Source organism: Eschrichtius robustus, chromosome 1 (genome assembly GCF_028021215.1).
Source record: "Eschrichtius robustus isolate mEscRob2 chromosome 1, mEscRob2.pri, whole genome shotgun sequence".
Taxonomy (NCBI): Eukaryota; Metazoa; Chordata; class Mammalia; order Artiodactyla; family Eschrichtiidae; genus Eschrichtius; species Eschrichtius robustus.
In genome coordinates this window covers 91,545,844-91,561,588 of record NC_090824.1, presented here as the reverse complement: position 1 = coordinate 91,561,588, position 15,745 = coordinate 91,545,844, and the positions used below count along the sequence as shown (strand labels likewise).

At 41.0% G+C, this 15,745-nt stretch overlaps 2 protein-coding genes and 1 non-coding gene across 4 annotated transcripts in view; 2 read left to right on the top strand and 1 right to left on the bottom strand.

Moving 5' to 3' along the window:
• The window catches only part of SPG11 (SPG11 vesicle trafficking associated, spatacsin), an 89,493-nt gene extending 81,060 nt beyond the window's left edge, over positions 1-8,433 (top strand). The window contains exons 33-40 of the mRNA XM_068550704.1: positions 157-294; positions 2,225-2,358; positions 3,126-3,233; positions 4,992-5,160; positions 5,619-5,707; positions 5,857-6,012; positions 6,731-6,882; positions 7,366-8,433. Coding sequence (XP_068406805.1) covers positions 157-294; positions 2,225-2,358; positions 3,126-3,233; positions 4,992-5,160; positions 5,619-5,707; positions 5,857-6,012; positions 6,731-6,882; positions 7,366-7,546 — 1,127 coding nt within the window. The 3' untranslated portion in view covers positions 7,547-8,433. The remainder of the gene's footprint in view (positions 1-156; positions 295-2,224; positions 2,359-3,125; positions 3,234-4,991; positions 5,161-5,618; positions 5,708-5,856; positions 6,013-6,730; positions 6,883-7,365) is intronic.
• LOC137777609 (U6 spliceosomal RNA) lies at positions 4,236-4,343 on the top strand. Its single transcript, XR_011076574.1, has one exon. It is a non-coding gene; the product is annotated as a U6 spliceosomal RNA (small nuclear RNA).
• A 179-nt stretch (positions 8,434-8,612) lies between the features above and the next one.
• Positions 8,613-15,745, bottom strand: part of EIF3J (eukaryotic translation initiation factor 3 subunit J) — a 40,196-nt gene continuing 33,063 nt past the window's right edge. For both annotated transcript variants that reach the window (XM_068550721.1, XM_068550712.1), the window contains exons 5-8: positions 14,530-14,644; positions 11,845-12,006; positions 10,060-10,133; positions 8,613-9,707 (exon numbers count right to left, since the gene is read on the bottom strand). In XM_068550721.1, coding sequence (XP_068406822.1) covers positions 9,576-9,707; positions 10,060-10,133; positions 11,845-12,006; positions 14,530-14,644 — 483 coding nt within the window. In that variant the 3' untranslated portion in view covers positions 8,613-9,575. The remainder of the gene's footprint in view (positions 9,708-10,059; positions 10,134-11,844; positions 12,007-14,529; positions 14,645-15,745) is intronic.

The following is a 15,745-nucleotide window of genomic DNA, read 5'->3' as shown; positions in this document are numbered from 1 at the left end:
TGACCCCAGCAAGAGGAGAGCCGCCCCGGAGCGTCTTCATCATTACCTCCTGGTGCCCAGGCCTGGGCAGGGCGGGCCTCCTGCCCTGGGGCTCTTGTCTTCCTTTCATCTCTCTCAAGGTAAAACTAGCACCTTTCTCCACATCTTTCTGTATAGGACATAAGCAGACGTTCACCCCAACAGAGGAAAGCCAGACGTTTCTTCAGCTGACCGCTCTGTGTCAAGACCACACCTTGGTAGGCATGAAGTTGTTGGATAAGATTTCCTCCGTTCCCCATGGGGAATTGGCTTGCAGTAAGTTCTTGGCCACTTTCTTACATGTTTTGGGCCCAAGCAGGTCTCTAAGAAGTCTTCTGAGGTTAAGTCTTTTCAAAACTCAGTTTGGATCCTTGTTCCTTCTCTGGATCCCTACTCCTCCAGGATTGTTTATAAGTTCTTAGTAGAAAGCCATAAGTTCATTGAAGAAAAGCTAGAAAATATATATGGCAAAGCAACCCCAAATTTAAAATCACACAAAAAGGTAACCTTTTAACATTTGGCATATTTAGCTTATTTTATTCTTACATTACCCTGAAAAATGGCTATTATTGTCCCCATTTTAGAAGAAGGAAACTGAAGCTTTAGGAAAGTTGATTAATTTATAACTATTAAGTGGCAGAGCTGGCATTTGAACCCTGTCTGTGTGATTTCAAAGCCTGCTCACTTTTCACAGTGTTGCTGTATGCATTCAGTAGTATGTGTCCCTCTCATCTTTTTCTATGCAAGTCCATAGGTTTTTATTTTTCAAAAATAGCATTATACTGTGTATACTGTTTATAATTACCACCATGCTGTCATTAGTATCTTTCCATGACACTATTCTATATAATTTTTTATAATTTTTAGTCGTTACATAATATTTATCTTGTATGTAATTAAAAAATGTATACCCTATTGTAGGACCTATAGATTGCTTCCAATTTTCCGCTGTTTTAAGCATTGTGGTAGACATGCTTATAGGCAAATCTGTGTGCACATCCATAGTTATTTCCCTAAGACAAATTCCTGATTCAGGAGTATGCCCATTTTTAAGGTTTTATATATATATTGCCAAATTTACTTCAGGAAAAAAAATTCACTTCTCACTCCCTCTTAAGCAGTGTGTGAGAGTATCATTTCCTGGAGCCCATTATACTCTGCAAATTTGACGTGAAAAAGGCATTTTACTGATGTTTAGTGAACACGTGAGATTTTAAGAGGTTGAATAGGTTTATTTTTAAAACAGCCTTCTGGGAATTCCCTGGCGGTCCAGTGGTTAGGACTTGGCAATTTCACTGCTGTGTGCCCGGGTTCGATCCCTGGTCAGGGAACTAAGATCCCACAAGCCGTGCAGTGCGGCCAAAACAAAAATAAATAAAATAGCCTTCTGTATCTCTTCTCAGTCCAGTTCAGCAACATCTACTGAGTATTGACTGTGTACCAGGCACTCTAAAAACAGGGTTATGGTGAACAAGTTAAGCAGCAGTCCTGGAGCTCACAGACTAGGGGTGTAAGTCACAGTAAGCATACTGATGGGGCCAACAAAGGTTTTGGGAGGAAATGTGCAAACCAAGACCAGAAGCATTAGTAGCCAGTAGGTTTGGGGAGGGCCCCACAGGTGCAAGGGCCCAGAGGGCACAGCATGTATTAAGGCTGAGAATCCCTCTTCTGTCTTCCAGCATTCCAGATATTTTTCCCAGTTTGCCTTTTAATTGTGCTCATAGTGATTGTGTATAGTAGTTTTAAATTTGTGTGTGTCACATCTCAATCTAGAAAGCCTGTAGAAGTGCAGAGCATCAAATAGCACTTGATTAGGTCCTAAGGCTCTCCACTCAGCTACAGAGAATGCCCTCGGACTTGTATTGGCAGGTACTCCATCAGTTTGTCTGCAGAAAGTTTCTCCATCTTTAGAAAGCTAGCATTCTTTGTTCTTTTTTGAGCCTTTTGGAAATGCTGTCACTATATGCAGACTGTCTTTGAGGAGCGAGTTAATCCCTGTGCTGTCACTGAGAGAAGAACTGACTTCATCCGGGGGCCATCCCAGAGCTAGAACTGGTGAGGTCAGGGATCTCAGAGGACTGGTGAGAGAGCCTTCTCCAGACAGGCCCAGCTGTCCCAGGCCCCTTGACCCTGCTGCCAGGCACAGAGCTAGACAGGGGTTAGCCAGGGTTGACAGTCCTGTCTCACCAGTGCCCAACCCACCCAGCCACAGAGCTGCTGATCCTGGCTCATCACTGCTTCACACTGACATGCCACATGGAGGGCATCATCCGAGTCCTGCAGGCCGCCCGGCTGCTCACAGACAACCACTTGGCCCCCAGTGAGGAGTATGGACTGGTGGTAAGTCACCCCCTCACCTTCACCCTCCATCCTGAGGAAACCTTTGATAGAACAGATAGGCTGGAGACTATCAGCTCAGAGCTGATGTGGTCTTACGGAATTTGCCTATCTGGATACCACTACCTACTTGGTAGCTGGCTGGGCAGTTCAACCCTCTGCTCCAGGTTATGATTTCTCTCCAAATCAGAGATTGCACCAAAGGAATAGAAATCAAAGAGGATCCCTGCCATGCTCCAGGACTGTCATACCCCCTTACCAAGCAGTTAGCTTTTCTAGAGGGCTAAGACGGCAGTTACTTCACCCGCAAAACAAGGGTCAGACCTGCCTCTTATATCTGAATTGAAATGAACTGACAACTCAAGCTTCCTGTACCTCCCCGAAATTCTCTAGGATTGAAACTGACCCAAGTGTCTGAGCAAGCCATTGGGTGCTGTAATAAGGAGTGGTGGGAAGAGGAAGAGTGCCTGCCCAGGAGGATGGCACTTCAGCACTTGATAGTCATGTTTAGAGACAACAGAGGAGGGGACAGCCAGTGGTTTCCCAATGACTTAGCATTTCTGAATCCTCCAGAGAAGGCCCCTGTTGGGTACATGGGATGGGAAGGGGGCAGACAGGCAAGGAGGAAAGGAGTTAATAAGCATGGCAGCCTGGCCATTAACCCTTCTTCCCGCCAGTTTGGTATTTGAAAGCAACCAAACTGTTGGGGTAGTGGTCTGGCTCAGAGAACTCCAAGCAATGCTGATGCAAGCTGCCCTCTCCCTTTGTAGGTGCGTCTCCTCACTGGCATTGGAAGGTACAACGAGATGACATACATATTTGATTTGCTGCATAAAAAACACTACTTTGAAGTGCTGATGAGGAAGAAGTTGGACCCGGTAGGTGTACAGTATTTTTGAGCTGCAGTATGACATGTACTATTGATACTTGGGAGTCTCAGGTTTTCTCAGGAATAATCCCAATCAGGATGGACTCCCAGGATATAGAGGGAGGGAATTAAGGACCTCCCTAAGACATATACTGTAACCAGTAGCTTTAAGGTTACAGAGCTCAGACCAGGTCACAATTATGCTGATAGGTGCTAAATAATGAAGAAAAAGAGTTTGTGCGCTTCCACCTGTCTCTGTCTCCTGCCTTACTGTCCCAGTGCCTGCTTTGGCAGGGGCAAAAACCCTTCCTGAGAGCCAGGTGGGAATGGATTGACCAGCTTGGAAGGCTGTGTCTGGGGCCTTTTAGAGTGGAGAGTTTTCAGGGGACCATGAAAAAGTGTGTTGCCGAGAGCTATTCAGAAGTGAATGCCAAGGTCTGGGTCTAGAAAGCTGTGGAGCTATTTATGATGATGACCAGGAAGGAGGCTGGGAAGCAAAAGCCTGACTTGCCAGGCCTTTGGTCTCTGGGCGCTTGTCTGTCCTCAGCATACTATGTGACACCAGGCATGCACTCACAAGAGCCTCTGTTTTCAAGTTATTCATTGGCTAATTCATTGTTTTCACCTCGAAAGATTTAAAAACCTATGGGACTTCCCTGGCGGTCCAGTGGTTAAGACTCTGCGCTTCGGGGAACTAAGATCCCACATGCTGTGTGGCGCAGTCAAAAAATAAATAAATAAAATAAAAACCTAGGTGCACTTTTGACATCTGGGAACTTGGGCCCAGACAAGCAGGATTAAGAGACAAAGCAGAAAAACTCTCCTCAGTGCTGGGCTAGTTTCAGGACAGACCAGTCCGGTTGTAAGGAAAGGAGCAAGTCCTGGACATAGGGACACCTTCAGGATTTTTAAAATTGTTTTTGAGGCATTTTTGTTCCTGCATTTAAATATTCTTTTAATAACTTTGTTTCTGATTACAAAAGTAATGAATATTCAACGTTAAGACACTTGGGTCCTCGCTTCGGCAGCACATATACTAAAAATTGGAACAATACAGAGAAGACTAGCGTGGCCCCTGCGCAAGGATGACACGCAAATTCGTGAAGCGTTCCATATTTAAAAAAAAAAAAAAAAGACACCTGGAAAACAGAACACGAAAAAAAGCCCTGTGTGTCTAGCTACTGTCTGCAGACAGCCACTGCTAACAATTTGGTATAGGCCCTTTCTTTGCACATATACCCACAAACATATATACATACATGTTCACATATTTTTATCAAATTTCTGTCATGCTGTGCAGATAGGAAATAGCCTGCTTTTCTCAGTTAACAATAAGCATGAATAATTTTCAAGTCAACATCGGTTTTAATGGCTACATGGTGTTCTCTTAGATCTTATTCTGGACATCTGGATTATTTCTAATTGTTTGCTATTAAATATCCTTGTTACATCCATCTTAGCACTTTTCTCTGCTTACTTCTTTAGGGATAGAGTCCTAGAAGTGGAATCGTTAGACTAATGCACGTGTGTACATTTGTAAGGCTTCTCGCCTCTGACAGGTCTTACCACTTACACTCTCACCAGCAGAGAGGCTGTGGCTGTTTCCTTATACTCAGGATAGTATAAACTTTGGTATTCATTTTTGCTTATCTTTTCCTTTTCCTTGGGAGTTTTTGAGGAACTTTCAGAATCAAAAGGACTAGGCCAGTCCTGCCTACCTTGCAGTACATGGCTGAGACCTTGGTATCCCCCCCTTTTTTCTGGGCAGAGTGGTACCCTGAAGACGGCCCTACTGGACTACATCAAACGCTGCCGCCCTGGGGACAGTGAGAAGCACAACATGATTGCCCTGTGTTTCAGCATGTGCCGGGAGATTGGGGAGAACCATGAGGCAGCTGCCTGCATCCAACTGAAATTGATTGAGTCTCAGCCCTGGGGTGAGCAGAGGTCACAGCAGGGCAGTGCTGCCGGCCAGGGAAGGTTCTCAGGGCTTAAGCAGGGCAAGAGTCCATGAGACTAATACTCACCTCAGCTTCTAACATTTATTCAGTGGGGCCCCAGGGGGCAGAAAGGAGACAGAAGGGGGGTTGGAAGGCATTTTACCCCTCTTGTAGCCAGTGCATCCAGGGGTGTCATCTGTCAAGAACCAATGTATGTTGATGCTGTGTAAGCCTGCCTTGATGTTTCAGAGAGAAATTGAACTAGATGGGGCAGTGAATCCTACTCCAGTGTGTGTGTGTACTTTTGGCCCAATAGCCTTTACCTGAGTGAGACATACCTGCCTCCCTGTGAACATGAGCTGGCTTGTCTCTATAGTCCACCCTACTACTGAGTGGGATGAGAGTAGCCAGCCTTGGGAGTCAGACACACCCACGTTTCCTTTACTCCCCTGCAGAGGACAGCCTCAAGGATGGGCACCACCTGAAGCAGCTGCTGCTGAAGGCCCTGACTCTGATGCTGGATGCAGCAGAGAGTTATGCCAAGGTAACCATGAGAGTCTTATTCCAGACTGGACTTGGGGCTTGGTGTCTGCCGTAGGAATAATTTTATTTTGTTCCATTGCTGGAGGGTTCACGGGGGAGATGACGGCAACAAAGTCTTAATCTGTGCCTACTGCCACCCTTATCCTTCAGGACTCCTGCGTGCGACAGGCCCTGCACTGTCACCGGCTCACCAAGCTGATAACACTGCAGATTCACTTTCTGAACACCGGCCAGAACACAATGCTCATCAACCTGGGCCGCCACAGGCTGATGGACTGTATCATGGCCCTACCTCGGTTCTACCAGGTGAGCAAGGAGGAAAAACCTAGCCAGTGCTGCCAGCATCCTCTCCTGCTGTCTCTGTCATGGGACCCAGAAGCTGAGTGGTTTACCTAAGGTCTCGGGGCTAGTGACAGAACCAGGACAGTCCAGCTCTCCAGCTGCCTTTCCATAGTAGTATTTCTTACCAGCATATTGTTCGGGCAGAGGTTGGAGAACAAACAGTGAGACATACTGTCTCCTTTCCCCACACTATTAAGTCAGCAGAGAGGCAGACATCTTTGCACTTAAGACAGTTGAGGTTCAGGGGAACATCCCTGCCAGTGGTCCTGCAAGCACCTCTTAGCCCCAGCATTTCCAGAACAGTGCACTTGGGTTAGCATAAAAAGTCAGGGCTTCTGGGAGGCTGGTTCTAGCCCTTTAACAAGGAGGGACGGTTATCAGGGAATCAGCCCTTTCACTGTTCCTTAGAGAGTTGAGTTAGTGAGAAAAATATTCATCAGCAGTTCTTTTAACCCATTGTGAGGAAGATTAAAAACACTGAAGGAAGGTGTTTGGGGTGTCAGGGAAGGGGAAATAGCAAACTTTTCACCAACCCTGATACGTAGAGCCTTCTAACATTATTGGTGATGATAATACTGTACACTCATAGAGTGAATATGAAGTCATTTTCTAGAGCAGTTTGCCTTCAGTTTTACATCCAATAGGCTCTAATGGTGTCCTCCTTCCCCTCCATCCTTTTAAGGCTTCTATTGTGGCTGAGGCCTATGACTTTGTTCCTGATTGGGCTGAAATTCTATACCAACAAGTGATTCTTAAAGGAGACTTTAATTACTTGGAAGAATTTAAGCAGCAAAGGTTATTAAGATCCAGTATATTTGAAGAAATTTCAATAAAGTAAGTTAAAATGCCTCAGCTTTGAGATCAGGCACGGGTAAGAATTTTATGACTACGTATAACATGCCTATAGGCTACCCCTCTGCTTGAGATGGCAAAGAGATGTCAAGAATACCCAGAAAGACAATCTTTTAACAAATTTATGCAAACAGATGAATGAGAATAGTTTGCTTATGGTGCTCTGTACTTAAAATGGGAGGAGAGCTACTCAGCTTGTCTGAGGTGCCAAAAACACTAAACATCAGAGGTCCCCCTTTGGATTACTGAAATTATTCTAATGAAGGCCAGCATTAAGATAACTCATTTTTAATGAAATAATTTCATATGAAATAATTTCATAGTCTATCAAGCACTCCCTAATAGTCTGAATGATTTCTCAGATTCAAGCACCTTCTCCTCTATAGACAGTGATAAGTATCAGAGCTGATGGCCCTCGTTCAAGACACAGTATCTTAACCTGTACGTTCTTGTTTCTTTGTCTAGATGTAAACATCATCAGCCTACTGACTTAGTTGTGAAAAACCTGAAGAAGTTACTCACATATTGTGAAGATGTCTACTTGTACTACAAGCTGGCACATGAACACAAATTTTATGACGTTGTAAATGTGCTTCTGAAGGACCCTCAGACAGGTTGCTGTCTAAAGGACATGCTAGCAGGTTAGCTGGATTCAGATGACATGAGGATGGTTACTGCCAAGAATTCATACATGCCTGTTTTCTTATACTGAAATGAGGTACTGACAGATGTTTGTGGTCAGACTAGAGAAATGCCATGGGGATCTTTGATGTCTGATTGTAAAACCCCAGGACTGACCACACCAGTCCTTTGTGAATAGTGGGTGAAGAAGGAGAATTTTCACAAGGAAATTCCTATTTGAAAATAATTATTCATCTATACCATTTTATATAGAAATTGGTATTAAGATCAAAAGCTCCATCTTCCTCAGGATAGCTTCTACTTTAGGAGATGATACAATATTTAGTAAAGAATACCTGTGCCTGCAGATTCCAGTTTCAAAGGAATTTAATATTATTTACACAGTTAAGGAACAGATGATACATTTCCATTTATTAGAAACTGATCTCTATAATAAAATAATTTTAAATTCAGTGTATGTCATTATCACTGCTAAGGAAATCTTAGCCCTTGTCTGCCTTAAAACAATCTTTATTGGCTGTAATAATTGCTGTGTAGTCACTGGTTTCTGTTAATTCCTCAAATCATTTAGATGGTCCTGTCTTCCACTTAGTGGTCTACACAGCTTTGATTGAGGCTCCTAATTCCTGTGTAAGAGAAATTTAAAATATTTTTTGCTCTGTCCCTACTTCTGATTCTGTGGCAGTTTCAAAAAAAAGACTCCAACCACAGATTTGGTTAAATTGCTTAAAAGAAAATATATAATAGAGACGATCACCCTATCTCTGCTTACAGCCACAACCTGAGTTATAAGTTCAATTACTCCAAATAAATAGTTCTTCTAGGTACTTAATTAGGCCTTAGTATCTAAACAACCAAACAATTTCCCCAAATAAATAAGAAAAGGGAGGCAGCTCTATGCCTTTGTTGCTCTAGGGTGACACTATTAAGGACCTCACAAATCATTTTTGTTTTAAAACTACATCTACTCATCAAGCACTTATTAAGCTTTATAAGTATACAGAGAACTGTAGTCCCAAGAGCTTTGTTCTTTACTCTCCAAAAATATCTCTTGGGAGGTTAACACAAAATTTAAGTCCTCACAATAGTGACTTTATTAAATTAGTTGCTTTATAAAACATTGCAGATGTCATAATTGTTAACATAACAATTTACCAAACTGTAGTTAAGTGGCGCAGTTTGCTGAACACGTTTTATAAAGGAAAGGAAATGCCAAAACCCTGTTAAAGCTGATCCACTGCAGCCTCAGAGAACAAAGGAGATTTGTTTCTCAGACACTTAAATCAATCAGACAAATAAAATAATAGGTAAGGAGTTTCCTTCCCCCATCTGAAGCACTCCATCAGCAGAATAGTCTGATAAATAGAAACTAGACAGTCTGTGCATTCAAGAGATTCCACAACTTGGTAATGCAATAATGGAGAGGTTTACCTTCTTCAGCTTCAAAGTTGGAGGGTTTTGGTCATTTAATTTTTAAGTATCAAACTAGTGCTTTTCAGCTGCCGTATCTTCACTCTGAGATAAGCAGTCTTCTTCACAATGTATTTTTAATATCCTCACGCTCAATTTTAAGACAAAGCAACTTTAATACTAGGTGCACACCACATGCCCTTGCAGCAGACTGCTTTTCTTGACAAGTTATGAAGTAGTTCAAGGAGGTATGGTTAAGGCTGTATTACTGAATGGTGCTGGTAAATACTACACAATTTTTTGTCATGTTGCAACCTTTGTTTCCAATTTAGTGACTGCTGCTATGGAATCAATCAGATAGCAACAACAACAACATTATTAGGTCTGTTTTTTTAAACTATGATTTAGTAGCAATGGAGGGTCCCAATTTTAACCCCTTGGCAGCAAGATCCAAGTTCCCTCATTTGCACATTAGCACCTAAGTGTCAAGGGGTTAATAACCAGCACAAAAGATACTGCACTTCTGATTGTAGCATTTGGCAGAACTGAAAGGAAAGGAAGTTGTGCTACATGTTGAAGGGATTGTGGGCAACAGAAAGAAGACACCAGGAGAAGATAAAACGTCACATGAAGTCTTCAAAATCTTGTACATATCCTCCATCATAACCACCATAATCTGCCAGATCATCTTTCATGGTAGCCTTTAATCCCCCTCCAGGAACCACACCTTTCTTCTTCTTTTTGGCTTTGCTTTGCTGAAGATAGATAAAAAGAGAATTAATTCAAGAGATTTTTATCTACTATGGGCATCTTATATGGTACAGCAACCCTCATAGAGTCAACAAAGCTCTGCTTCCAGAAAAACCTTAGTTCTCTAAAGGAGATCCCACACCTGACCCAGAGAAATTTCTATTATTAATTCAGAAAAACATGGAACATGTCTGTAAACAAAAGGATGGTAATGGCACTCATACTCCTGTTCTATTCCAATATAAATGGTATTGGTGAATTGCTTGACTTCTCAGGCTCCTACTACACTTGTTGAGAATATTATGCCTATACCCCGATCCTTGCATAATACACATTTCCCACGCAGCTAGCTCTTACCTTTTCTTGCTTCTGTTTTTCACTGCAAAGTACAGTCAATGAATTGGTAATCTTTTTCAAGTCATCAATTTCCACTAAAAAAAAAAAAAAAAAAAAAATACCAGTAATTTTTAAGCATTTTGGAGAATAAGTAAAAGCAAAATATACATTCTTCCACAGTGTTACGAGAAATCTAATTTGTCCATCATTAACTTCGGTAACTTGGAAAGACTATTAATTTCTCCTGTTTAACATAACACGATGGAGAATCATTCAGTCTATGGCTAGGCTCACAGATCAGAACTGTTTAAAGTAAAATGGCAAACTCAGCAACAAAAATTTATAATAAACTGTAATTATAATGACACTGCTCAACCAGAGAGAAACTAGAAATGTCTTTATAGCTCACAGTGCTCCCTACCATTTTTCCTTATCTGGTCTAAATACGCAGAGAATAACCATGACTTATGGAAATAAACATCCTTGATGCTCAGTGAGGAGTATCTGAATGAATATGTAACGACAATTCTTAAACCTACAGATGGTAACTCCCCACCCCTCGGGGTCTCCATTTTCTAGCATAGGAACGAGAATGAAGATGGTAGTTAGTTATCTCAGAAATCTAAGTGCCCCAACAGGAAATAAGCCCGTTTAGTGGACAACACATCCTTCCATCCTTATAAAAATATAAAGCTGGAAACAGACATGAGTTTTTAGCTACCCAAAAAAGTGTTCAGTCTGGTTAGAGAGCACCTTCAAAAACAGTAAAAATAGTATATGGAAAATAAAATACCAACTATGGGTATATCACTGATCAAATTCAGAACCTTCAGCTTAGTAATAATTTCCCAAAGAAAACCTAACTTAAAATTCATTGTGTAGGGACTTCCCTAGTGGCGCAGTAGTTAAGAATCTGCCTGCCAATGCAGGGTACGCAGATTCAAGCCCTGGTCCGGGAAGATCCCACATGCCGTGGAGCAACTGAGCCCATACTCCACAACTACTGAGCCCACGTGCCACAACTACTGAAGCCCGTGCGCCTAAAGCCTGAGCTCCGCAACAAGACAAACCACCACAATGAGAAGCCCGTGCACCGCAAGGAAGAGTAGCCCCCGCTTGAGGCAACTAGAGAAAGCCCGCGTGCAGCAATGAAGACCCAACGCAACCAGATTAATTAATTAATTAAGAAAAAAAAAAAACTCATTGTGTAGAATTTATTTTTCTCAATCTTAAAAACAGCGAACACTAGCAAAAGCATCCTTCCCACCTTAGTGCTATACCACCCCGGGTTGTCACTCCCATATCCCCTGCCCCCTGAAATATATGACTCAGAGCATGAAGCCAAACCCATGGACCCAGAGAATGGGTGCCAGCTCTGCTGAGCAACTTGCATCTGGTCATGGGCTTCCTCATTTATAAAATGAACAGACACTCAGACTGTGGTCTCACTCAGGCTCTAAAATTCTGTATGATTTTCCCCAAAAGACACTTCGCTAGCCACCGCCTCCAATGTATAATTAGATAAAATAAGAAACTAGTGTTTTATTAGCTGTTGTGCCAACAAGCACAGGTGTCTCTTTGGGAAGCCACTGTAAAAACACTCAGAAGGCACCCTCAAAAAACAAAAACAAAACCGCTCAAACTCAATGTATATCTGCAGAACAACACTCCCAAGCTAACCGCTAAAAAGCAAATCTTAAATATATTAGAGCATCCCCTCCCCTCGAAAGTCAATCTCCATCCTCCTAAGTATGATGTGCCCCTACTTAAATCCATTCACAGAGGCCAGAGATTAGAATTACTTACATGAAATACACACATCTCGAACTAAGGCTTCCAAAAAACTGGCATAATATAGTGATTTTTCGTATTGTGTAATTTTATCTTTTAGTAACTTTCCAAACTCTGTGAAGTCATCCCTTGAAGATGGGTTCATAGCATCTATTCCATAAACTGTATTAATAACACCTGTAGGAGAAAGGGGACACAGAAAATATCAGAAAGATTTTTTTAAAGTTTAGAAACTAATTAGATACCTGAATAACCCTGTTATTTCATTCTAAAACAGAGGTTCTTAACCTGAGTCTACTGAAATCCTTGGACAGAATTCAAATGGTCTGTACATAATTACTGTATCACAGGTTATTTCAATATTTTGATACCTATTTCAATATAACAGGTTTCCTTTGTAAGTAAAATCCTGTGTATTTTATGCATTTAAAAACAGTATATTAAGAAGGGGCCCAAAGGCTTCACCAGACTGCCAAAGAGTCCCTGGCACAAAAGCGATGCTCTTAAAGCATCTGTCCAAGAACAGCCCACAGAAAAGTTGGGAGAGAAAGAAAAAAGCAAAGCAAACGAAGATGGTTCCTCTGAAAGTATCCAGCTAAACTACAGAAGCTAAATAAGAGCAAACCATGTGTTAAATCCCAATAGAAAAATTAATCTGGCCTAAAAGGATTCTAGGCGATTAGACACTATGCTTCTGTATACTCAATTATCAAGTAAATTAGTTGTTAACATTGATCCAGTACTTTAGTATGAGAAACACATTAAAATCCTATTAACCAAATGATCACTGTATGAATACATATTTTTGCCTTTTAATCTATAATTGGTGTCCCATCTTAGAATTTATTACCACATAAACCCTTCTCTTTAATAAACACATGGGTGGCTTTTACCATGCTACAAAGACAGGATAGTGGCCAAGTGCTCTCTGTAATGAGATGCGTGTGGTTAAGACATGCCAAGCACTCGCCAGTGGAGCATCCATAGCAACTCTTGAGATTGCTAAAGACCCACTGAGAGATAAGGTCATACTTCCAGTGAAAAGGAGAATGATCGCTACAGTCAGCCTGCTCGATCCATTTTAAAGAAGAAGGGTGGGGGGGGGGTGGAAATCAAAATAACTAGATCCTTCTTGGCTCTAGGTTTCATTTAAAAGTTATTTAACTGTTTCAGGACTTCCCTGGTGGCACAGTGGTTGAGACTCTGCACTCCCAATGCAGGGGGCCCGGGTTCAATACCTGGTCAGGGAACTAGATCCCACAGGCATGCCGCAACTAAGAGTTTGCATGCCGCAACTAAGGAGCCTGTGTGCCGCAACTATGACCCAGCACAAGCAAATAAATACTGAAAAAAAAAAGTTATTTAACTGTTTCAACACAACATTCTACTCTGAAAAGCACTCAATAGACAACAAACTTGGTTAAATGAAGTGAGAACTTTAATTATTTCTCTGACCATGTTTCTTACATTACCCTCTGTGCCATGTAACTATCCCCCTGGAACACTCTGAACTTATTATCTATTTACAGAATCCTGAACATATCTTTTATCGTACACACTAACCACAGCTGCAGGCATGGCACACAGAAATGGAAGTCCTCTAAAGATAGGGCATGGTGAAGGCCAAGAAGGGGTACAGAAAGAAAGGACCCTGAGCACAAGGCGGCACAACCAAAGCTGAATGCCCCACTGGGACCAGCATACTATTGTCTAAATCTTATCCAGACATAAGACAACAGGACAGTCCTACAGTCAGTTCAATATTTAAGTCTCAAAGCTACAGACTTCACATTTCATCCAAATTTCATCCAGTGGATACATACATTTAAAGCAGCAGTATACTTTATTTGGGTCCAATGACTTTTTATCTTTTTTTTTAAACATCTTTATTGGAGTATAATTGCTTCAAAATGGTGTGCTAGTTTTTGCTCTATAACAAAGTGAATAAGCTATACATACACATATATCCCCATATCTCCTCCCTCTTGCGTCTCCCTCCCACCCTCCCTATCCCACCCCTCTAGGTGGTCACAAAGCACCGAGCTCATCTCCCTGTGCTATGCAGCTGCTTCCCACTAGCTATCTATCTTACATTTGGTAGTGTATACATGTCCATGCCACTCTCTCACTTCATCCCATCTTACCCTTCCCCCTTCCCGTGTCCTCAAGTCCATTCTCTACGCCTGCGTCTTTATTCCTGTCCTGCCCCTAGGTTCTTCAGAACCATTTTTTTTTTTAGATTCCATATATATGTGTTAGCATACGGTATTTGTTTTTCTCTTTCTGACTTACTTCACTCTGTATGACAGACTCTAGGTCCATCCACCTCACTACAAATAACTCAATCTCATTTCTTTTTATGGTTCAGTAATATTCCATTGTATATATGTGCCACATCTTCTTTATCCATTCATCTGTCAATGGACACTTAGGTTGCTTCCACAATGACTTTTTATCTTAATCATCTTTTATACAATACTCAAAATAAATTATTCAAAAATCTGAACATGTATCTCACTCTACCTTAAGTAATGAAATCTCAAATATAAACAAAAGAGATTAAAAACTGCTTTCTACTATCTAAATTAGCCAGTATCATGTTTCTTCAAAAAGGTGTTTTCTGAATTTTCGTAACCAGTAAGACTTCCACGGTGTTCACCTGGAACTTCAATACTGCACTGTTATCACACCCCCACTTACCAAAAGTTTCTTTCGCTAATTCGAGGTCTGACTCTTCCTGTAATTTCTTTAGCCGCAGTTTATCTGCTAATTGTTCGTCTGGTGTTAGCACTTTAGATTCTTCAGGTTCTTCTAACTAAAATGAGACAGCAATGAAGTTTTAAAAGGGCTGGGATTATAATGGACTCAGAACATTTCTGTATTGTATGAATTTTTTTTCTAGACACATATAAATAATAGCAAACACTTATAAAGTGTTTACTGTATTTCAGGCATTCTTTTAGATACTCTTATCCCAATTTTACAAGAAAAAAACCTGAGGCACAGAGAGGGTAAGCAACCTGCCCATGGTAACAGAGGGTTAACTCAGGTGGTCATGTGACAGAGTTCAGATTTGAAGACTGGGTTTATTTTATGGTAATTTTTTTAAATTAAGGAATTGAGATTGCAGACGAGTTGAAAATGGCACTCTCACGTACTGTGGCTAATTAGGACTGTATATTGAAACAACCTTTCTAGGGTAACTTGGTAATATTTATCAAGTCTTAAAAATATTCTTATATGCTTTAATCAAATAATTCCACTTGTAGGTATTCATCTTAAGAAACCAAAGCTGCATACAAATATTTAACCAAAAGGAGGTCAAATGGGGTATTATTCATAATATCAAATAAATTTAGAGGTGACCTAAATGTTCCACAATAGAATGGTTAAGTAAAGTAGATGGCACATCCATATGACAATACAATGTAGACAGAAAAAAAAATTTTTTCAAAGAATCAGAAAAACATTTCCCCCCTATTTATCTTTTTGTTCCACTTCTCTGAGATGACAGTTAACAGTTTAGTTTATATCCTTTCTATATACTGTGATATAATTTTCTACAACAAATATGTTACTACAAGGGGCTATCTTTGATAATATTTATCAAAGTGGGAAAAAGATGAAGGGAATTTGTGCCATTCATGGTTACCCATGCCTGTGCAGTTCGACGAGTTTGATTCAGAAGTCCACTTCTGAAATAGACCACATTTTATTTCTCATGGAGAAGATGAAATAAGAAAGGTCATGATGCCAAGTTAGGAAATCTCAGAACACTTTCTCGAAAGAAAAAGGGAAATACCTCAATTGTTTTAGTAGACATGAACATCATTAAGTATTTCCTGCATCAAAATTGAATATATCTTAACTCAATACTTGACCTAAGATAAAATTAATTTACTCAAACTAAGGTTTC